General features: G+C 40.6%; 1 protein-coding gene across 1 annotated transcript in view; it reads right to left on the reverse strand.

Annotated features, from left to right (window-relative positions):
• Positions 1 to 24,487, reverse strand: part of fbn1 (fibrillin 1) — a 66,162-nt gene that overhangs the window by 6,507 nt on the left and 35,168 nt on the right. Inside the window, 28 exon segments of the mRNA XM_042408797.1 lie at positions 373 to 495; positions 726 to 851; positions 1,978 to 2,184; positions 2,905 to 3,030; positions 3,987 to 4,118; positions 4,659 to 4,781; positions 4,868 to 4,987; positions 5,149 to 5,268; positions 5,347 to 5,409; positions 5,495 to 5,647; positions 9,163 to 9,288; positions 10,047 to 10,166; positions 10,263 to 10,388; positions 10,506 to 10,622; positions 10,720 to 10,845; positions 12,200 to 12,322; positions 12,471 to 12,596; positions 12,688 to 12,759; positions 12,867 to 13,025; positions 13,153 to 13,275; positions 15,197 to 15,322; positions 15,439 to 15,507; positions 16,854 to 17,021; positions 17,150 to 17,272; positions 17,508 to 17,630; positions 20,607 to 20,732; positions 20,838 to 20,960; positions 21,403 to 21,525. Of these exon segments, the coding sequence (XP_042264731.1) occupies positions 373 to 495; positions 726 to 851; positions 1,978 to 2,184; positions 2,905 to 3,030; positions 3,987 to 4,118; positions 4,659 to 4,781; positions 4,868 to 4,987; positions 5,149 to 5,268; positions 5,347 to 5,409; positions 5,495 to 5,647; positions 9,163 to 9,288; positions 10,047 to 10,166; positions 10,263 to 10,388; positions 10,506 to 10,622; positions 10,720 to 10,845; positions 12,200 to 12,322; positions 12,471 to 12,596; positions 12,688 to 12,759; positions 12,867 to 13,025; positions 13,153 to 13,275; positions 15,197 to 15,322; positions 15,439 to 15,507; positions 16,854 to 17,021; positions 17,150 to 17,272; positions 17,508 to 17,630; positions 20,607 to 20,732; positions 20,838 to 20,960; positions 21,403 to 21,525 (3,492 nt within the window).

Genomic DNA, 24,487 nt, shown 5'->3' on the forward strand with positions numbered 1-24,487 from the left:
GAAACTAACGCTATGGTAAATAAAGATGAAAAGAGACCTTAAAAACTCAACACCAGCAGCACACTTGTTTAGACTCACAAACAAGCCTGATAAACAGAGACACTGCCAGATGCACTGTGTCACAGGCTCTGCACACAGGGTACACGTTCATGAACAAACACGTGCGTGTGGACACATTAGTCCAAATGAAGCGTCTTGGGACAGTGAGCAGAACACTGGCAGATGGCCCAGCCCACTCAGCACTACTGTAGCTCTAACCTGGAGACTAAGTCAAAGAAGAACAGCCTTCCACTGAACTCGAACGGATCTGAGTGGCATTGGGCATAATATGGGCTACTCTTGAATATTATAATATGTGTGTGTGTGTGTTACCTCTGCAGCTCTTCCCATCTTCCTGTAGGATGTATCCGCGGGGACAGGAACAGAGGTAGTGTCCTTCTGTGTTCTTACAGATGAAGTTACAAGGTTTTGGTGCCTGTATACACTCATCCACATCTAGAGGGAGAGGGTGAGGGTGCGAGAGAAAGAGTGAGAGTTTGATCTTGTAGCCAGAAATTCCAAAAGGGGAGATGATGAGACAGACAGACTCTGGCTGCATTTTTCAGAGGAGTGTGTGGGCAGTCCACCCACGTAGTTTCAACTCTTTACTAGACTGCAGGAATGACAACAGGAGGTAGGCACGGTAGGAAAAGAGTCTATAAAGTGCTGGTGAAATTAAGCCTTACCCACACACAGAGAGCCACTGATGTCAGTGGTGTAGCCAGGTTTGCAGGTGCAGCTAAAGGAGCCCAAAGTGTTGATACACTGGCCATTCTTGCACAAGTTCCCCATCACACGACACTCATCAATATCTGGACAGAAAAAGGAAACGTTAGCTTCATTTAGACTTATCACAACTGAGTAAGAAGTTAACTACATTTAAGGGTACAACAGTGTATTCTCTCTTTGTTCCATTCGGATAATCATTTCACCAAGAACTGGATTTTAATAGTGAATAACAGCTGTGTGTCCCAGTTCTGCACAACCTTAGGGAAATATTGTTCTATGTGTTTAGTTATGCCTCAGTGATGTGTCAAGTATAAAAGTATTGATTTGTACTTTCTGGCTAAGTAAGAATCAATACTTTGCTAGTGATTATATCAGTCAACAACAACCATCTGTTAATTTAACATCCATCTGTGGTAATTTAAAGAACTGGTGGTTCAGTGGTTTAATGTTTACATATTACTGCTGACGAATTTCCAAAGCATAACAATTAATATCCTACTTTTCAGGCAGCTGTTCAATCTGGATGCTTTCCATTCATGTCAGTACACATAGTAACATTGACTTGCAGAGACCGGAAACTTGCGATAATCCATCACACTGAACAATTCATTTCCTTATCATGGTTATAAGAGTTGTGAGAAGGAACCCCTTATGAAAACATTGCCTGTTTGCGCTGACCGGCACTAACAGTAGTGTTTAAACCTAAAATTAGATCAATTCATCTCTTCCATGTTTGCTTGTTGTCTTCAGGGTTTGTTCTACTAATCTCATAGCTAATCATAGCTCCTGCCGGCAAGTCTCAAATCTTGAATACTGTAACATCCTTGAAAGCTTAATCAAGAAAGGTTTTCAAAATGAGACCTGCTTCCTATTGCAATTTCCTGAAATGATTAGAAACCAGTGACTGGCTGGCAAGTAGGGCATTAAAGCAAAATAATAATTCTAAAAATTAGTCATGTAAAGTACTTGTGACTTGGAGTTAAGAGCTAAATTATGCACAACTACCAGTATGGCCATTTAAACCATTTTTGATTTGATATATAACTTTCGAAATCCAGTGAACAAAATATTAAGTCTTTTCAACACAAAATAATATCAGAGAAATATTTGCACTTATAATTAAGTGAATTTGCTGTTGATTATTGATTGATTCTTCAGGTTTTACATTCACATTTAATCTAAACTCAAGTCTCTTCAGCGGTAAGATACCTCTGCCGTCAGTGGTGTACCCAGGTCCCAGGGGACACATCTTCTTGTATTGGGTGGTCCCAGGGAGGGGGCAAAGCTCACAGCTGGTGCCCCAGCCCCTGCCTCCATCACAGCAACACTCTGACTTGGTCACCAGGTTCCTGTTACTAGATGTCATCTGACACAGAGTAGTCAGAACCTCAGTGAAACAGAAGCCCTCACGGTTATCTAGATGGTGCGAGAGGGAGAGGAAAAGGAACGTGATAGCGAGACAAACAGGCAGGCGGACAAACAGAGAGGTGGGTCAGAGGAAAGCAAACCACCCAGACAGGACCTGGCCTCAGAGAGCCAGACGTAAATAGATAACCCACAGTGCTGTATCACAACTGTCTGTAAGGGGAAAGATAGCCATAGAGCCTCAGTCTTTCTGGAGTTTTTCTCACAGAGCTCAGCACATCATGTCTCTCCAAAGGTTTATATTTAGATTTGGGAGGAAGCCTTGAAAAATATTTCCTTGCCTATCTTGACAGTAACAGACACATGGTTCTTAGCAAGGGTTAAAGTCCCTTTGAAATATGAATTACTCTTTCACCTTGTTAGCCAAATTTCAGTCACACAAAATATTTCAATTTAAATATAACTGACTCCTGCACTGCCCATCACAGCATTATATCCTATTCAAACATCCTATTTCAGTCAGAAATGCAAGAAATACAGAAGCAAGACGCTGCTAAATAAAGATGTTTTCTGGTGAGTTTAACTTTATTACATTTCCGCCAGGCTAACTTTATACAAGAACTGGCGCGAGCCCAATTAAGAAGGCTGCAGGAACACAGATCCTAATATAAACTCTCACTGGGGTAAAATAAGTTCATCTGAGAGGTGGTTAGAGAGACAGACATACAGGTGGCAACAGAAGAAGACAGAAATAGATAACAGTGTACGTACCAATACATTCAGTCTGCGTGGGGTTAGCAACGAATCCCTGGTCACACCTGCAGCGGTAGCTTCCCACTGTGTTCTCGCAACGGCCGTTCTTACAAATGCCTGGTTTGGCTGTACATTCATTCAGATCTATCACATACAAGCACAGTGACAATGTAAAGATAGAATGTAAACATTGTTCTAAAGCACATTTTGTTAGAAAATGAAAGTTCAATCAGTTCAACCAGTTTGTAAGGTTTGAGGACCACGCCTCACAAACACCTTATATTTCTTATGGCCTTTTATCAAATTCAACATTCTAGCAACAGTTGTTTGCTAACATGTCAATAAAATTCCCTTTTTTTTAAAGTTTAGTCCCAGTCATTAATCAAATCTGTCTGTTTTCCATGTTTCCCAGGGCCACTACTAATCAAATCATGTCCTCCCTGTCAGTTATTATATGAATATATGAATATTTCCCCATCTGCTCATCATTTGTGGATCATAGTATCAATGTCTTTTCCAACTCCTCCTATATTCCAAAATGTACTGTGTTAAGAACACTTACATATATAGTAAGTAATTCATCCTTTTAATCATGTTGGTTTAGGTTTAACTAACAATGTATTGCTTGCAAAGACAAGATACAAAACAGTGAAATCATCAAGGTAGATATTTGCCAATATGTATTTTTAAGAGCATTTACTAACATTTTGTGCAAATATTCAGAGCTTCACAGATGATTTACATGGCAAGGTCAACCTATAATTTTATCCTTGTGAGTTTCCAAACTCTCTGATAGAATATTAAGTTTGTATTTCAGTAAAGTATGTCTACAAATACCCCAAATAATGAAGGATTTGGGGGATTAGCAGTTAGCAGTAAGGCAAGGTGATCTATTACACGAATTCAATATAATACAGTACAATATACAGCTTTGTATTTGGTTATACAAAAGTATCAAATGTGAATGAGTATCAAATAGATTTAATCTATGCAGGATAAAGCCCAGATTTAAGGCCATAAATTAGAATGATGGGTTATTATTTCCAACAGTAGGACATTACACATTGAGACTGTAGCACTCAGGACTCGTGATGTCTTACCCATGCAACCCTCTCCGTTGGGCTGGCGTGTGTATCCAGGGGAACAGATGCACATGTATGTACCAATGAGGTTCTTGCAGGTCATGCCTCTGCTGGCGCAATCATCAATACCATCTTCACACTCATTCTGGTCTAGAAGACAGACAGCATACTATGAATTCACAAATGTACAGAGAGACATTATGTGTATATGCATACATGTGCAGCAATTACACCAGTGATGTAACACAGACAAAAGCACACACTGCACCACTCTACAGTTTAATCTAACCGCCCAATCTAACATGGAGCTCTGTAGTGCTAACAGGAGTGTAGTAGAAGAGTTGGTGGTCTGTTTGGAGCTCTAATGTAAGCAATGACTGTATTGACACTGACAGGTTCCTCCTGTCTCAGCACTTCCCTCCAAATACAGCCGTTGCTATGGTGCCCAAGCTATCTGAGACAGCGGAGGTGTAAACAGTGACTCGACTGGTTACAGTTTCCAGAGAGTGTTTTACTGTAAGTTCATCTGAGACAGAGAACCCTTGTGGATCTCACAGAGATAGTGTGTTACGTAACTTTATGGAGGAACCAGCATGTCTCTGTGATATACTTCGTTTCTACCAACACTTTCAGTAAATGGACCTTGACTGAGAAAGTTGCATGTAGGAGTGAGTCTTTCACTTGTAGTACCTTTACACATCCTCCTGTCCTCACGAAGCACGTAGCCTGTTGGACATTTGCACTCGTAGGAGCCCACCACGTTAACACAGCGGAAGGCACATAGCAGAGGATTCTGAGCACACTCATTGATGTCTGTGCAGGAAGCAGAAGGCAACAAGTTAGAGTGATAGTACAGCAGTTCAAAGACTGCGTGATGGAAGTGACAAAATTTCACATACCTTCACAGGTCATCATTGGGCCAGGCTCAAAGCCATCCTCACATGCACACTCAAAACCTCCGATGACATTAGTGCATGTGCCGTTGCCGCAGGGATTACCAATGTCACACTCGTTAGTGTCTGCATTTAAGACAGACACATTAAATCAATTGATCATGTTAGCCTTTCAAGGGGAATCTTCACAAGTACATAAGGATGTGTGTGAAATAATGAGAGACATCAAGGAGGATGATGATATAAAGACACAGAGAGAGAGATAGCAAAACAACTAGAAAACCTGCCTTCACAACGGTGTCCGCTAATGTCCAGTCGGTATCCCATGGGACATTCACAACGGTAAGAGCCATCTGTGTTGATGCACTGGCCGTTTTCACAAGGGTCATTGAGGCATTCATCAATATCTACAAGTAAGAAACACTGTTAATTAGATGCCACCACTATAACTGAAACTGAAGATTCAAGGTAGATGCCAAACGTACCTTTCGGATGGTCATCTGTTCCCTGTTGATATCCCTCGTTGGGACAGAGAAGAAGATATGCCTCTGGAACCATTAGATGTAAAAGTCATAAATAACGTGACATGATGCTAATAATTTCATGTATGAGCCTGCATGCATGTGTACATACCCTCTCCCTTGCTGGGGCAGATTTCACAGGGGTCTCCCCAGCCTTGACCTGGCATTCCAGTACAGCAGCATGCTGCCTTGGAAATGTTCAGAGGTTTTGGAGCCAGGCAGCGCCCATTTTCAAACTTCGTATAGCAGTAGTTCACACGTATATCTAAGGGTTAACAGACACAAAGAGGAATAAGTAGTGAAAAATAAGAGAGAGACTGAAGGAAACGACAAGGAAAAGTGCAGAGGAAGAATGAGAGATGGAAGGTGCAATTGGAAAGCATATACATTTTATTTTGTTTATCCCAAAGGAATAGTTTGGCCTTTTGGGAAATATGTGTCTTCGCTCATATTCGCTTGTGTATTTGTTACATGAGAAAAATTATACCAATCTCATGTCTGTCCATTTAATATGAAGCTACAGCCAACAGCTGGTTAGCTTAACTTAACATAAAGTCTGGGAACAGGGGGACAGCATGCCTGGCTCTGTCCAAAGATAAACTGCAACTAGGAGAACTATTCCTTTAAGACAATACTAAGACTTTAAGAATGTTAGTTAGACCCATGTTAATTAAATTATGACGCAAAAAAAATGTTTTGCTGTTTTAAAACCAAAAAAAGACACTTCCCCATATCTCCTTCCCCTCTGTCTTCTTAATTAAAGTGGACAAAAATTGACATTTTATTATTGTCTAACTGTCATTGAATGTAATCTACGATAAACTTTTCATATCAAGAGCTAGCCAGTTACCACTTCATTCAATTCTTGGTAAAGAGGAGGCATACCAGATTGCAGGGTGTGAGTAATTGGAAGAAAAATACTGCGTTTTTGCACCTGTGTCTTATTGTCAAACTTCTGGCCAATGTAACAATAGGTCAGTGTGACAATGTAATTACCACCATTATAGAGATTAAAAGGGGTTTCAAACAAATTAGGCTCATGTTTCCGTGGCACAATAGGACTCTGTTGTGAAGCTGTGACCAGCATAGCACTCGTTCCCACAATCTTGATAATAACAGGGATGAGCACAGTGTTATGCTTACTTGTAGGTACTGTATATCGGCCAAAAGTACAGCAATAAGATACAGATATAAAAAAAAGTAGGTTAACAAAGTATTTGTACTGAGGAGGGAGGTTGGCTAATTACTATATCTCTAGTCAGATATCGGTGTGTCACTGTGTCAGTCTCTCTCTCTCTGTCTCACTTCTGAGGGCTGTGGTTCTTTCTGGACCAGGCACTTACTTGTAATGAGAAGCATATGGTTGCGCTCTCCTGCTAGCACTGGCCTTCACTGAACTCAACACAAATAAGCATTCTGACCACCATAGATCACACACACCTGGCTCTGAGGCAAAGATCACATACATGAACACCTGGTGCTGTGAGGAGAATGTCAAAGTGTGTCATGTTACTTTCCTCCATGAAACTGATTTGTCAGCCTTTCCACAAAAGAGATTTATGGTTCTTTGGTGCACAGCTGTTGTGCAAGTGTGTGTGTGTGTGTGTGTGTATGTACATCTGCACATGCGTAAGTCATTCGTATTTTACATATAATGAAATATATTCAAATGTTGAAGAATTATGTTTTCTTAATTTTCTCACCTAAAATTCAGATAACACTGAAAATTAACATAACATAGAAGACAAATTAAAAAAAAACATGAATATTAGAAAATTAAGCTTTGAAACAAATCAACACTTAGACCACAAGAGGTCTGACAGTGTTGACACGAATCTGATGGTGGTGACAGATATTTAATGATAATGATTATGGTAATTTTCAAAACCACTACAGCATTTTAATTTAAAACATGCCATTAATTGGTGATCCTGATGGCCCAGTGGTTAAGATGCATACCATATAATGTTATTGCAATAGTTCAGTTCCAGTTTCAGTTCCATCCCCCTTTTCCTCCACATGTCCCTCTTTCTGTACTATTGCTGTTCCTATACTACATAATTAGACTAAAATTGGATTGTCTATGTCCTCAGCAAATACTTGTCTTTCGTGTCATCTTTTGTGTTTGTGTTATTAAGGATTGTTATCATGATAAACAAGACATGTTAACATGACTTTTTTTTTTTTTTTTTTTACAAAGCAAAGGTGAAGTCATTAATCAACGTCCCTCAATGTACCTGTAGAAATTCTGGGTCTGCATGATATACAGTATGTGTGAGCCATTTACTTTCACCACAGTTTCTGTTTTTATATATTAACAAATAAATGCATTTTATGATGCTTGACAAAATGCAGTATACTGTAAATACAGTAGTTCTAGCATGTAGTACAAATAATGTTACATTTACCAAGGACTATGTAACGTTTTAATGAACATTTTAAAGAAGAAATGGCACATTCTTACTCTTAAAAAGGAAAACTTGAATTTATGAGCAGATATTTTGGAGCCACAGCCTTGTTTGGTATGGTATGATACTTAGCTTATGGTGGCTAATGTTTGCTAATGTTTATATTGATATTTCTGTGTAATTGACATTACTGTATCAGTTTGATGACTGTATGAATCTTCTCTACTCTACTGTTATGCTATTCTCACACTACATCATTTAACCCATAATTTTCATTTGTGGCCACAGTGGCCGCTGTTCAACAAAAGCTATATAGTCTCTTTTTAATGCATTCATGTAAAAAGTGGCCTGTAGGGATAACAAGTGGCTTGGCTTTCATCACTGTGGGTCAGTTCACTAGGCTTTTCAGAAAATCTAAATAAGTTAATGGAGTTGAAAAGCTTCAATGGGCAGAACTATGAAGAATATAAAGTGAAAACTTCACTGTATCTGTAACTGTCTTATTCACTGCTCATGACTGTCTTTCACATTAAATACCAATTTATGTCTTCTTAGTCTTTATGGAGATGGGTTCCTATAAGTTTTAAGAGTGTAGATGTGATATATAAACAGATTCAATCCAAAATATTTATTGTATGAGTGCGCATAAATCACTGTTTCCATCATGATTTTATCAATTCTCGTCATTTTCAACAAAAACAAGGCTTTCACCAGTGGGACAGAGGTTCGTCCTTGTCAGTAAACCTTGAACTGCCCATGTTGCTCACTCTCCACCCAGCTCCTCCTATTTATCCCTCAAACCTCAGTCAGTACTTCTGATGCTGGAGAGAAAAGTGAAATGCAAACTGTAAACTGCCTCAATGAACTGATGATGTCATCACTTCAGTGTTTGGAGAGGGAACTCCCTAACAGAGGACTCAGTGCGCCCCCACCCTACCCCAAAAACACACATATGTACACAAACACACACACACACACCACACACACACATACACACACACACACCACACACACACACACACACACACACACACACACACACACACACACACACACACACACACACACACACAAGTGAGGAAATGGAAAAGTGATCTGTTCAGAGCCACCCTTGGCCTTGTTGAGGCAGCAGCAGCAGAACCAGCTGGAACACAGTGTGCTATCTTGACAGAGCAGGAAAAGTCTAACACCACCGACTGCTGCTTAGTCTCCACCAGCACTCAGGGACAGACTATACAGATACACTAGTATTTACAGTTTGCATTTTAATCTTGATGCATGAGATAGTTTCATAGCCTCTCTTGTCTCCTTGTCTCACCCCCATCCGCCCCCAGACCCTGCCCCTCCCCCTTTCCCACACACACACAATTACCTAAACATCTGAGTCCAGAGTCAGAAAGCTGGAAGCCTTCAGGACACAAGCAGGTGAAGCTTCCCTCGGTGTTGGAGCAGGTTCCAAACGTACAGATCTCGGGCGACTGGGAGCACTCATCGATATCTGACACACAAAGAGGAACAGTATCAACCACGTCATCAGCCTACACTGCCAACATCATTCATGGGAACCTCACTCCTAAAAAATCGAATCAATTAAAATCCATAATTTGTACAGAAATTCACACTGCAGTGTTTCACTGACATACTGTATAATTTTTCCTTGAACTACTGTCAAAGCTGCAGGGATGAGGTCATGCCAGTACGTCATAGTCTATCCAAATGTGATAAAACAGAACGTAATCTCACTAATGGATAGTTGGATGAAGTCGTATTATCTGGAAAAGCCTCTGTATCACGTGTTCGCCCATCGCAATGACCAGCTGCTGCTGCTACTGATGCTGAGAATTCAGTGCTGTTCCTCCCTGCTTCCAGGAACAGAGCCCTAAGCAGGAATTTGTTGAAGTCTGCCGAATATCTCTTCATCAGCCTCACTATATAAACAATCCAAGTGTTCTGGCTTGGGCCCACTCCCACGTGTGAAAGGGAGAAGAGGGGTAGTCTGTAGCAGTGAAATTGATGATGAGCAGCAGATGCAGCACTTTATTCTCTTTTTGCACCTAAGCAGAGCTGGTCTGAGCTATAATTTGATGGGTGTGTGTGCACGAGCATGTTGCATGTGAGCAAGGTGTTGCCTGAGGTGAGATTCACCCCTGCGTGCAGATATTTTATTACTTCAGAAATTCCTGTTTTTATTTATCAAGTTTTGGCTTATGTTGATTGACCATGACGCAAGAAAGGACTGGTTTTAGGCTACAGTACCTTCACAGGTATCCTCATGGAGATAGTAGCCAGGTGGGCAGATACACCTGTAAGAGCCGTCCATATTCAGACAAGTGCCTGCGCCACATGTGCCTGGACGCTCTGCACATTCATTGATATCTGAGGAAAAGGGGATATATGAGGGACAGCATGTAAAACATACAGTACAGATCACATTCAGAAAACTAAAAAAAATGGACAATTCCAGCTCTGTACCTGTACACATTCTGCCGTCTAGACTTAGTTCATATCCAACATTGCACGAACAGGTGAAGGAACCCACAGTATTTAAACACTGCCCGTTACGACACAGGCCCCTCTGGGTCGAACACTCATCGATGTCTGATCAAAACACAAATAACACAGCATGTGTTAGTGAGGTTATGGTGCTCTTAAAGTCATATTGATACCCTTGTATCTTTTACTCCTTGTCACGCACACACAAACAAATACACGCACCTATGCAGTCACTGTTGTGTGAATTCTGAAAGCCGGGGTAGCAGAGACAGTTGTAGGAGCCCACTGTGTTTTTACAGGTCCCGTTGCCACAGGGTTGTCTCTCGCACTCATCCACATCTGAAACCAGAGAGCAGTGTTACAGAGTTACCTTAAACAGGACAGTACTCCACATGTCAAAAGCCAAAAATAGCTGATAGGATCCAACACAGCTTACCAACACACATTGACTCGTCCCGGGTTGTTTTAAAGCCATTGGGGCAGATGCAGCGGTAGCTTCCCAAAGTGTCAATGCACTGACCAGGATTGCATATACCAGGGTTCTCAATGCATTCATTACGGTCTAAAAAGAGGACAAACAAAACAAACATTTAAGATCCTGTATGACTACAAAGTGGTGGAATATACAGCCCCATAGAAATAATACGTTTCTTGGATGTTTTTTTCTCATTGACACACAGGACATTGGCATGGGATTTAACACAAGATGGGTTAGTGCAAATGACTAAATCAATGTTGTAACAGAGTCAAAGTAAAAATCTGTTTTTCAATACACTTGATTAACAAGAAATCAAGTAATGAAGTACAAGTAATGAAGCTTAAAGAACTCTGGATTCTTGGATGTTTATCAGTGAGAGATGTAGTCTAGCTGTTCAAGACTATAATTCGGGGAGAATCCAACCAGCCTATCACATCATACAAAATCTGAAGCTCTTTTTGGGGATTCACTGATAAGTTGTGTTATTATTCATGATAAATAACTGATTGGCATACAGTATTTTCATTTCATTGTGATTTTCATTATTATTTGGATATTGTTGCAATCAAGAAACAAATATTCCTATGGGCTGCTTATTTGTTGCTTAGCAATCAATTAATTGCTCTATTGGATAGGACACTGGCCATTTGCATTATGGCAGATTATCATCATGATAATTAAAGTGAAAAAAATGTAATTTTTTAAACACTCTAAATACTCCCTTTTACATTATAGCTTTCAGCAACTCTGATTTTCTTTAAAATTATTGTAAATCACTGTAAATTTAATTTTCATCATTGTCTCCATACATAGTTTTAAATTCTCTCTCACTGGGATCTGGCCATGTTTTATTGTTAGGACTTGCAAGAAAAGCAGGAAGCAAAACAGGATGTTGATTTAACATTTGCTTATCAGTGAAGGCTCTCCAGACTGACAGCGACATGTTTCAGATATACTGCAGCACATGCTCAACAGTTAAACACATGCTTCACATTCTCTCTTCCTTAATAACAAGCCCACCATGAAGAATTCCTCCTTAGCTCTACTGTCATCATGCTGCCTCTGGTGCTTTATCTTTGGCAAATAAATGGCAAGAATGTACAGTTCAAAGAGTTTCATATAACCAAGTTTGATACAATAGCTTGGGGAGGCAAGACCGCATCAGGCTACAGGAAGACACAGAGACATCAGCATCTCCCTCATGGACAACAGCAGACTTTTGGCTGCTTCCTCTAATCCTCTCTCTAATCCTGCCTCATGCTTCCACCAATTCTGTATAATCTTTACTAAGGTCATTAGAAGTTGACTGAACCACTGTAAGTTGAGTGCACTGTAACAATCCAGGCACAGTCCCTACAAAGTTCTCATATAACGTACTGTATAATCTGAAACCTTTTACCTCTTCAAAGACCATTGCTCATCACCATCACAGCCTTACCTAGACATTGTCCAGTGGGGGTGAAGCGATATCCAGGTTTACACTCGCAGCGGTAGCTTCCTGGCAAGTTCAGGCAGGCTGCATTCTGCTGGCACACTGGCCCATTCTGACACTCATCAATATCTAACAACAAAAGGAAAAGATGTGTTCACAGACAGTCATTTACTAGTGACAAATTTAAACTGAGTTGGTTTATAAACCTGGGAAGCATTTACAACATTCTTCATTTTGACATCTGTGGCAGAGAGCTTCAGTGGAGTGCAGGTCTTACCTTCGCAAATAAGCAGCTTGTCGTTGTAGATGAAACCAATGGGGCACTCACATCTGAAGCTACCAATCATGTTGATGCACACTCCATTCTCACACACTCCAGGGATTTCCCTGCACTCATCAATATCTAGCACACAAGGAAGGAACAGAGGGACAAAATACGAATAAAACAAAGTTTCCTTTTTGTCACATAAACCTTTGAATGACAAAAGTCTTACCAATGACCCGTCCGGTTGTGATGTCAATGTAATATCCTGGTCTCTCACTGCCGCACAGGATGGCAAATTCATCTGAGTGGACATAAGACTTGAGTTTATAAAAGCTCACTTTTAGTTTCTTACACTTTCAACATGTGCATGTTTGCTAACGTGTGTGTGTGTGTTTTACGGGACCTCACCGGTACTGGGTACAGGACACTGCTCACAGGGTTTATTCCATGCACGGCCAATGTTGTAGGAGCAGCAGCACATCTTTTTGGTCATGTTAAAGGTCAGCTCTCCATCACATGTCCCGTTGTCAGAGTAAAAGTTCCTGTAGCAGTAGCTCTTCCTCATATCTGCATTTTATAAGAAAGAGAGAAACAGTTGGATATGGAGGATTCACCACAACAATGTCACTGCATGATATTTACTACTATTTCACTATTTAACACAGTCCACTGAGGATGAAGCATGCAGACCTACCCATGCAATTGTTGCCTCCATTGACTTGCATGTAGTCCACAGGACAGATACAGGTGTAGTTCCCGATGGTGTTGTAGCACTGGCCTGGGCCACAGATACCTGGTCGTTCACACTCATTGATATCTGCATACATGGTAAAGGACAGACAGGAATTAGTCAGTTCTTTTGATAAATGTAATGTTCGATTTCAATTCCATTAGCTATGTATCACGTTAAAATTACCTGACCAAATCCAGTGGATTTCATAGTTTAACTTTAACAGTTAGACAGTTTGCTGTCTTTTCGAGAGTTAGATGTAAGGCTCAAAGCCAATCTTGGTTAGCCAAGCTTGGCAAAACGACTAGAAGCAGTGGGAAATAGTCAGCCTAGCCTCCAGCACCTTTAAAGCACTCTATTTAGCATGTTATATCTGATTTGTGTAATTTGTACAAAAACCAAAGTGTAAAAGGAGTTTTGGCTTTATGTGTGTCTATGTGCTGGGCTATTTCTTGGCCAGGGGCGGTGACTTCCTAACCAACAAGCTAACCATCTCCTGGTGGTAGGAAGTACTGTGTTATAGGGAAACCACCAATTTTACACATCAAAGTCTGTTGACAGGACTTGGGGAGTACTACTACATATGTGAAAAAAGTTGTATAAACCTTTTGTGGCTCCAGAGGGAGCTGCACAAAATCTGATAATTTAGTTAGGGCTGAAGACTACAAGTCTGAGAATGAAAAAAATCTGGGCGTGTGGAGTTAGACAGAAGTGAGGTTACCAGACCTCTGTCGCCCATTCCTCATCTCTGTTTGAGGCTAGCGGCTTGAGGCTACATTAGCCGCTACTACCATAACACACCTGAATTTGTACAGTAAAGTGAATCGAGTCAGGTTGCACTGTGGCTAATGTAGGATGCCACGATTTGACAAAAAAGAAAAATGCTTGGAATAACAAGATTGATATCTCTGGTTCAGTCACATGTATTTTAATCCCTTTTGTTAAAACAATCCATCATGAGTCTGACAATGTTATAGGAGTGCAACGCTAAATCGGTGGAGTACTCATTTATCTTCTCGTCTATCTCTCAGCAAGACAGACTAAGCATATTTCCCTTAATGTCAAACTATTGCTTTAAAATCAATTTGCTGTAAACTGTTCTTCCTCTGGGCATCTGCTTATTCATTTACTTATTCCCTAATGTCATCTTATGTGATCATGCTGTAAGTTCCACATCCAAAACAACCACTGCCACAGCTGCAACAAAATGTAATTGCTTTTTAAAAGCTTGTCTGTTCATATCAGTTTCTCTCAATTTTTTTCATAGCTTTCCTCAATTCTATACTTGAAATACTTTCTTTACCAACATTATTGCAAAACAGCAAACAGAGCGCTTGTTCCTTCCAGCCCAGCTAACAGCTGAATTGCTGATTGATTAGAGACATCGTAGATGTAGAGTCCTGGACTTAACAGAGCCAACACCAGCTTTTGTTCTTCTGGCCAACAAACACACGCTAATTAAAATGCCGCCAGCCACATGTCATTGTCTAACCCTTCACCCTCTCCTCGTTTCTCTGTTCCTGTTTCTCTTTTCTAAACACGCTTCTCATTTATCTCTTTCTTTCCCCCTATCTTTCATTCCTCCATCTCTCCCTCCCTCCGTCATCTCTGGCCTGTCTACAGGGGACTCAGTGTACTTCCCTGAGGAGAGGGCTGACCACATCAGAGCCTAGCTCCTCTGGACACAGTTAGGCGCTCAGCTGTCTCATCATCCCGACTGAGCTTTGCTGGGTTAGCAACAGACGGGAACTAGAGCAGACACATATTGAGCTAGAATGAGCTGCAGTGTTGTCTACAGGACAAAAGGGCCCAATATTTCTTTGTCTTTTTGCTCTCATTGCTTTTCACTCTCTCTCCATGTGTCCTCGCTGAATGAAGGCCTTGACGGCTGGACTCAATTTCCTTCCCACTTGAACATCCCAGGGCAAGAGCAAGAGAGGAATAGGTTACCTGTGTGTTCATGCGCCTATTTATGTGCATTGGTGTTTGGTGTGTGTGCATCAAATACCTTCACAGACTCTGGTCTCAATGTTGAGTGCGTAACCTTTTGGACATTCACACTGGAAGCTGCCAAAGGTGTTGATGCACTGTCCTCCCTGGCACAAGCCTGGTAGCTCCTGGCACTCGTTGATGTCTGCCAGAGTAAGAAAAGAAACACTCAGTTACCGTGTGTGTGCGTTATCTCTTTTGAGTGTTTCTGTATACATGAGCAACCTCACACAAACACATGATAGCATGTTGTTGTCTGACCTTCCAAGATGACAGTGATGGGGTTTGGTCTAAAGCCTTCTCCTCCGGGACACAATGTCTTGTACTCCGCTGTAACACAGAACAGCACCAAATCACATTAGCCAGAAATGAGACAAGGCACAAACCACAATCAAAGTTGTTTTATTGCAAAATTTGACAGTAATGATAGTAATTACTGGTCAAACTGGTCAGGTGCCTGACATTCAGAAAAGACATTTCTGGTCATCATCTCGACTATATGTTGTGCTTTTTCTGATCTGTCATCACAGATTTATCCATACAACCCAGCAGACCGGACATGACTGCAGCTACTCAGAATTACAAAGCGAAAAGAAAAAGGGTTTGTTCTTGTCATAGAAGCAAGCATTTCCTTCAGCTGAAAAGGATGAGTCATTCCCTGTAATGTTTTGAACCATCTGTTTACAATTTCCAAGTAAGTTGCACAAAGCTGTCTCATTTTTACCAGCACCAACAATTACAGCAAACACACAGTCATTGCATGACAAGAGCAGGCTGAACGAAGCCTGTATGTTGGCAGAGTGGCTAAATCACAACACTCTATCAGGCCTGATTTACATTTTGGTATGTTTATACATCGGTGTTTTGGTTATGATTTTTCATGTTACTGCTGGCTGCATTAGTAACAGAAAACCTTAAACCACTTCAAGTGACTTAATGGCAACAAGTGCCAAGATTGATTTCCTCTCCCATGGTTCAAAACAACTAACAGATGAATTGAGTATGGTTGTTGATCAAGGCCAATGACACATAAATTACGTTGCGGTAGGTAGCTGGATTAAAAACAAAATTTTCAGCTACTTTTCAAAACAGAGATTCCCTCTCCACTCAAACTTCAAGACAGTCTACAGTCTCTGACTTTGACTCTGACTGACTCAGGTACACACATTAAAAAAGCAGCAATTTTATCAACTCTTTCTAGTGAGAAAATCTAACTAAAAAGTGTTGGGTTGGTGGGAATAACTTCATGAATATTGTTGCATCTCTTGGGCTAAAAAAGAGAAAGTCATGTTGTTGGTGAAGGTCCGCTCAGTAATGTTGCACTGGCAAATGAAAGGTTTGAAAAGGCAGGTTTATTTTTTAACTAACTTCACTAACTTGAAGAGGCTTTTATCAAAGTAAGTAATGATAATATTAAAATGCTATAACTCCCCACTGCTAGCTTCTCATGTCCTATCATTTAATTATCACTTAACATAGTGGAAAAGAGTTGACCAGATGGCATGGTGAGTTAATTATACATACTGTATATTCACATGTTCAATGAAGTGATAAAAATATAACACATTATAAACATCCCCTGTATATCTCTGGCTGATAATTACAAACTTTGCTGTTGAAATGACAAGTGAAAAGAAACATGCATGCAAAATCTAGGAAACTACAGGTTGACTCACTTGAGTTAAGAGAAGGGCATGATTCACAGGGATTTCCCCAGCCCTGGCCCTGGGAGCAGCAGCAAGATGCCTTGGAAACACCAACCCCAATCTCATTGGAGCAGTCCAAGCTCTCTGACGCATCTCCACGGGAACGAACATCCAGATAGCAGCTTCCCGAGCGAGTGTCTGTGTACATAAACGCAAAAACAAAGGTATTGAGGTAGACAGTTGTGTTTGCACTTGATTCAGAATTAGTTCTAGGATAGTTACGATCAAACACTGAAAATGTGTAGTGAGAACTTGTTGAGTCTCACCTACACAGCCCACCCGAGTGGGGTTGAGTTCAAAGTCTGGTGGACAGTTACAGTGGTAGCTTCCCGGGATGTTAACACACATTCCATTAATACAGATGGTTGGGTCTGCACATTCATTGATATCTGAGAAAGAAAGACAAAGTAACAAGTCTTTGAAAATGGCATCTCCACAAAAATACATGAGTGCAACAGAAATTAGAGTTTGTCACAACAAGAAACAACAGGAGCCACCACTTTATTTGTGTAGCTCAGAGATGAGGGCTGCACACCATTGCTTTTTACGCTATTTTAAATTTTCTCTGTCAAAATAGAGCATCATTGGGGCGGACAGCTGGGCTGGTGTTTTGACTAGTCTTACCTGTGCAGTTGCCTCCACTCCTGTCCAGTTCATAACCACGGTTACATTCACATCTGAAAAGGCCTGGGATATTCTGGCAACGTCCATTGACACAGATGTCAGAAAAGGTACATTCATCTATGTCTGTAAAAGAGAAAGAGAGAGAGAGTGATAAAGGGGGGGGGGGGGGGGGAGGAGAGAGAGAGAGAGAGAGAGAGAGAGAGAGAGAGAGAGAGAGAGAGGCCCAGCTGTGAGGGATTAGTGGATCATGGGATCATGGTGGAAAATTGGCAGCCAGCAATAGGAAGTGAAGGCCGCTCACCTCTGCTAAAGAATGACAGTTCTGGGGCAAAAAAATGCCCAGACATATCCAGACAGACACACACACATACACTATCTGAGAAGCTGCCAAGGTTATGAAATTGTGCTCTTCCACATCATTAGACTCTGCACAAGTCATTACTGTCCAGTTGAGGCAGGGAGGACTGGACAGGTTATTTCAGGATGTCTGACACATCAGCACAATGAGGTCAGTCTGTTCATTCAATTGGATCCAGCACTCGCCTTATCACTTGAGATATGAATCACACTCGTCTGCTACCAGTCATACGTAAATGTGTTCATGTATTGACTCTACAGTAGATCAGGATCTCATACAAGATCCCTTCTCAGTTATTTATGTTTACATGCGATCTTACGTTTTCTTAATATTTCGAATACTTAATATTTTGATTACTTGTACTAGTACTAGTAATCTTATTCTATTCATGAGTTGACAGTTTAAATTTTACATCCCTATTAGGATATCCCTGGATGGAATGTGAGTATAACTGTGTTTATTTCTAAGTTTATTTGTGGTTAAAGGATTATATGTTGGATACAAGGTTATTTATGGAAGATGCATGTCAAGTATCTGGACTCAGTTAATGTAACTAGAGGGTGTCATGCATTTGCGTGATATTAACAGAATCTCTTCTAACTCAATGTTCTTAGCGGAGAATACCAACTTCTGCCCTCTAATAGGTGATTTAGAGTCCCTCAATTTAAACACAACAGGCTGAAGAATTCTTTTATACATCAGTCTGTCCTGTTGCTAAACCAAGATCTGTGTGCTGCTAATTGAGATCTAAATCCAGAGGATATGATGTGATATGATTGTAATTAATCTGCGTGTAAACCTATTAAACAGAACTTCCTACGGACACAAAATGAACTTCACTGACAATAAAGGCGTATTCTATCTTTATTGTTACTCCATAACATTTTCTGTCTCAATGGGGTTTAATTTTTCCTTAACCAGTCACTACTGACTGATGTGTCCAGCTGCTTTGACGGCATTTTCAGTCAACACTTTAAGAGAGATATAAATAGTGGCGTTTACAACTGATTCAACAATTAATAATGTTTAATGCTCTCTCCTGTGTCTTTGTGTGTTCTTGAGTGAACAAACAAAAAATTTCCATGACAACACTCGGTCTGCATTATCCACCATGTTAGCAGTTAAGTAAGTTTATAGAGAATGGAAGTATACATTGAGAATAAATGTTTATATGATTTTTATGATGCAAAGTAAGAGTTTCCTTCACCCAGTCCACTGATTTCCTGCATTAGAATGCCTCAAAGACCTTTATCGCTCTTATAACATGGATACTGGCCAAAGAAAGCTATGTTTAATTAACTTAACACAAATACTTCAAGCACTCAAGAAGATTAATTGTCATCTCAGACTGCTTAACCCAGTGTCTTCAGTCATTAAGCAGATGGTCGCTGGCTAAGTTGACTGGCTAACGTTTGCTAATTAGCTAGATCACTTATTTTATGGCACCTGCACACTGTGAGATTTAAGCAATCTTATGAGTTTATTTCAGGCCACACTGTGTGACATGGATCTAATAAACTTGGGTACAACATCAAATTTGATGTATGCAGACTGTACGATGATCACACCTACTGAATTGTAGGCTATCAGCGTGCATCATCCATCGAAGAATCGAGCCCTTATAGTGGTATTTATGTGTATGGAAAAAAATCCAAAAAAGAGGAGGAGGAGGAGGAAGAGGAGGAGGAGGAGGAGGAGAATGTGGACCCGGTCGTGGCAACAAGATTTTGTTGGAATTCCAAACATTTCGTTTTGCTCGTTTTACCTCCATCATTGGGTTTAGCGCCAGTGTCGCGTTGGTCAGTGCGTCATTTCATGCCGCATTCCTGTTGGTTGGTTAGTAGATGTAGGTTGTAGCAGCGGTCACATTGAGAGATGGTTATCCTAAATTTCTGACACTGTCAGAATGTTTTATCCCAGGCTATCTTTGGCCGCAAGACTGTGACAATGGCCATCTTTGAACCTCTCTCACAGTGCGACGTAGGACCACCGTTTTGGAATCACGACCAAAGATATTGCCACGTTTCTTTCATGTTGGTCATCTTTCGTCTTGGACAGCCCAAAATCATACAGTGTATACCTGGCTTTAGTTCTGCTCCCACCTTAAGTCTGCTATTTTCTCAAGGAATAATTATTTTCTGTGATAATAGGAGGAAAAACAAGATAAACAGAAAACAGAGACTGTATGTAAAAAGCTAAATAAAAATCTTTACATACAGTCTATACTTGAAACAGATTGTAATGGCAGTTAACATGTTAGCCAACACAGCTAACTAGCAAGTGTTAGCCCACCTAATAGCAAGGTTGTCATCAACCAGCGTCTTACAATGTACTCTACTCAGAAAACAACATTTGATTGACCCACTGATGTAATATTACCAACTTCATAAGTGGAAGTCTCTGATAGCCCAGTTCAAAAGTTGTGTGTACTGTAAGTTAAACTCACTGACCTTTTTCTTTTTTCAGTGCTCAAAGAAGTTATTGTTTTTAAAAATGTCATTAGCAGGGTTCTCACAACTTACACCGCTTGAATGCTGAGAATATTGTGTTTTTGAATTCCCATGTACAAAATACTATCCCATGAGTTTCATTTGAAGGCAGCATCTGTTTGGAAACAACCATTCACCAGAGCAACACCAGACCTTTTTGAATCACTAAACATACTGTAATTCAGGATGTGGGCAGTGATTCAGAGGTCTGGTTCCAGCATAGTCAGGAATAGCAGTGTTGTAATGTCTTACCCTCGCAAGCCTTGCCGTCAGGAGTGGCGATGAAGCCCATGTCACATTCACAGCGGAAGCCTCCCGGTAGGTTCAGACAGTGGCCATTGTCACACAGGTTGCCATTCTCTGCACACTCGTCGCTGTCTGTAATGGTGAACAGGCACACACAGAGTCTGTAAACACACAATCCATTCATGTATCTATTAGGAGAGTCTTCTGTATTTAAGGATACTGGCTTATAGGTGTGACCTGAGCAATAGAATCCATCTCCAGAGAATCCCTCCTTGCACGCACACCGATAAGAACCCATGGTGTTGAGACATTCAGCGTTGTTGCTGCACATGTGTGTCCCATTGGAGCACTCGTCCAGGTCTGAAACATAACAGAAGCAACATCATGTACAGTATACAGGGTAGAAAAGTCAATGCATCACTCCTTCTCTTAATACTTTTGTGACTTCTCTGCCTTGTCTGTGGCACTTTCCCCTTCGCTCCTATTGAAGACATAAATCTATAAATGGCTCACAAGCATCTCATTTTTTTAAAGGCTAAGTAATTGATTAAAACAGTAGTTTTTAACAAATGTAATTCAACCTTTTTTTTTTTGTATTTTAACCTTTGTTTTGGCTGTTGAATTAATTTCTTTACCAACAAGGCTTTATCACCTCAGTTTTCTTGGATGTTGAGGAAATATTAGTGAAACTGATTGTTTCCAGTCCTTCTATTTTTGTGAATCATGATATGGAGAATATATATTCTTTTGATTATATACTGAATAAACTGTCTAAATGGAGCCACTAAGCAGCACTATTTACCTGTGCATTTAAGGCCGTTGCCAATCCACCCTGGAGCACAGTTGCATTTGAAGCTGCCGGCTGTGTTGGTGCAGGTAGCATGTCTGTCACAGTTATGGGCGCCAATCTCACACTCGTTGATATCTGTCAAAGAGGAAACAAACAAGAAGTTAAGTAAAGAAAAATTGATGCTGCTCTGATGGTCCGATGATTTGGGTCTGAATTCCAGTGGGGTTCTTGGCACTGTGGAGTGAGTTGAAGCCTGGTTTGAATTGTATAAAGACAGCAGCAGGAGATGACAGAACTAAATCTTTCTGGCTCACTGTCTTCATCCATGGAGAGCTGCATTTCAGAGCTGAAGGCAGCAAGACATTCTCATGATCTCTGATACTAATAGCCTTCCTGCAGAGGTTTAATGAGCAAACCCAGTCTCTGGATTTTCATTGTGCAAGTCTGTCCAGAGTTATAAAAACGGCCAAGAGGGAGAACGATATCCTAATGCTATGGCCTTGTTCTGTCTGCTCTGTCTAAATTAGCCTTCTTGAGGTTATTTTAGGCAAAGATATCCCTCTTCACCTACAGACATTGAACCTCTCAGGCTTTTATAACAGCCCATTACAGACTCTCTTTAAATGCTCATGTTTGGTATACTCACCCCCCCCCCCCCCCCCCCCCCCCCGCCCCCAGATGTCAAGTTTGGAAAATGTAATCTTTCACAAATATAATTTCTATAAAAATGTGATGTGGTAATGTGCACACTCTACAAATAAACTTTTCTTCATGGCAAAACCTGCATTATAATTGTATCCACACTCTGCCAATGGATGAAATATTTGGGGCACTTAGTAGATGTGGTTGTAAAAATACCTCTCTATATGAACCAGCCTTTTGTAATGTGGCACTAGATTCTAATAAAGGAGAACAATTAATGTGAACAATCAAACTGGCTACTATTACTAAGATCTGCCCTGACCATGGAGCTGTTTACATCCTGTAGAGTGTAATGAATAAGGATCTCTATGAAGCAGCTTGTGGTGATACAAGTGAACCTGGCTCTGCAGCGCTTGTTCCATAAGCAGCTTTGACATGATCAATTGTATAGTGCACAGTGGAAAAAGCCTTTATGGGTCTACAACAATGGTGACTTCTAATATGAGCCAAAACAACCCTGTGAAACACTGACCAACACAATACCTGGCCTTGAGCCTGCAAACTCAGTGTTACAGCATTGATAGAGGGATTGTGCAAGTGTGTGTGCAAGTGTGTGTGCATGTGTGTGTGCGCCTGCACATCAAGGGAAGCCATGCTATGAACTCAATCAAGATGTTAGGACTTATCAGCCAATGAGACACACTCCTCTCTGTGTGTCTCTCTTTGTGAGGGTAGTAATTCAAAACACTGTCAATTAGAGATCAGTGCTGCTGGTTTACAGTCTTCCTGAGGAGAGGGTACAGTATATTTACACTACATTTGATGACGGGGTTAATATGAGGGCTGGGAGGGAATGAATCTCCCTGGATTACAGACGGAATTAAAGATCATTTCCCCCGTGCCTTTGATGACAGAGAGAGCATGACAAACACACACACATTCTCATGTGGAAATGTAAAATCCAAACAGGGGTTGTTGCATGCAAGAAAGCATGTCAGCGGTCACAGCTGGTGTCAAAGAAGAGGTTTGATTTAACTGGGCTAATGTTTGACAGATGAAGGGCAAAAAAGGATGAAAAAGGGTTAGCAGAGAATTACACATCTGCCTACCTGGCTGTCTAGCTGTCTCCGTGTTTGTATGCCTGCCTGATTGATTGTCTGTTTATCTGATTGCATTTCTGTCTGTTATATGTCTAAATGTCTGCTAGTACGGCGGCCTTCCTGACAACCTGACCCTGTGGTAATAGCTATATGCTTCAAAAAGAAACAAAAAAAAGGAGGGGAGCCATGAAGAAAAGTGAGACAAATTATTATATCTGCCAATCAAAGCCTTATTTTCCCCATTTTTCCCCATTTAGCATCTTAGTATATTAAAATGTTTTCCTTTTTTCTTCGTATTGTCGTTGACAAATTTGGGAAGCTTTTTGCCTGTGTTTTTGTGACAAGCTATATGTTGTCATCTTCCCTATGTGCCAGTTTGGACACAAGCAAAGTTTTGAGTCTATGTAACTTTTGATAAACCGTGATGTCTGCGGCTACAAGTGAAAATATTGTAACAAGATATGGTAAAAATGCAGTGTAAGCACAAGTAGAGATAAATCATTAAAGGACGGGTGCACAATTTTTCAAGTCTGTCTTAAAACAATTGTCAGGTGCCCAAATAAACATTGACACGTTTTTATTGCCATAATCATTCCTCCTCTTCATACTGGTCATAGGAAGATCCCTTTATAATGCACTTACAATATAAGTGATGGGGGCCAAAATCCACAAGCCTCCGTCTGTGCAAAAATGTATTTAAAAGTTTATCTAAAGCTAATATGAAGTTTCAGCCGTCCAAATCAGTCAAATCAAGTAGATATCTTTCAACGTTACAGTGTTTTTAGTCCCTATTTTTGTTACTATACTTCCACCACAGCTCATCAGGGAAACACTGCCCAAGGAGACACAAACTAAATGTGGCAGATATCCACTTGATATGACTAACTCGGACTGCTGAAGCCTCACATAAGCGTCAAATGAACTTTTAAATTCATTCCTGCACAAAATGACTGTGTGGACACAAGTGTTAGGAATAACTGTAATTCTACTACTTTTAGTGGAAACTAGTCATGTAACTAGTTTTTCAGATTAAATAACGCAATTACAATTACTGAAATTTAAATGGGCTTGTTACTCCTTACTTTTTGTCTTATGTGAAAATAGTGAACAGCTGCAAAGGAAAGCAGACAAACGCACACACAACACAACAACGCAACAACGCAACATCACCTTACCGTGTCTAAGAGCCGCGTTGTAAAGTCACATCATTGTAGCCATCTCATGGTAAAACATAAGCTTTGTCTCTGGAGTTATAATGTTAAATATTGTAAATAATACCTGTTACTGAACTGTCGCTGCTATTCTTGTTGTGAGTTGCGGTAAAACCAGGAGCAGACTTTTGAGTTGTCTTTGTT

This window comes from Thunnus maccoyii, chromosome 1, assembly GCF_910596095.1.
Source record: "Thunnus maccoyii chromosome 1, fThuMac1.1, whole genome shotgun sequence".
Lineage (NCBI taxonomy): Eukaryota > Metazoa > Chordata > Actinopteri > Scombriformes > Scombridae > Thunnus > Thunnus maccoyii.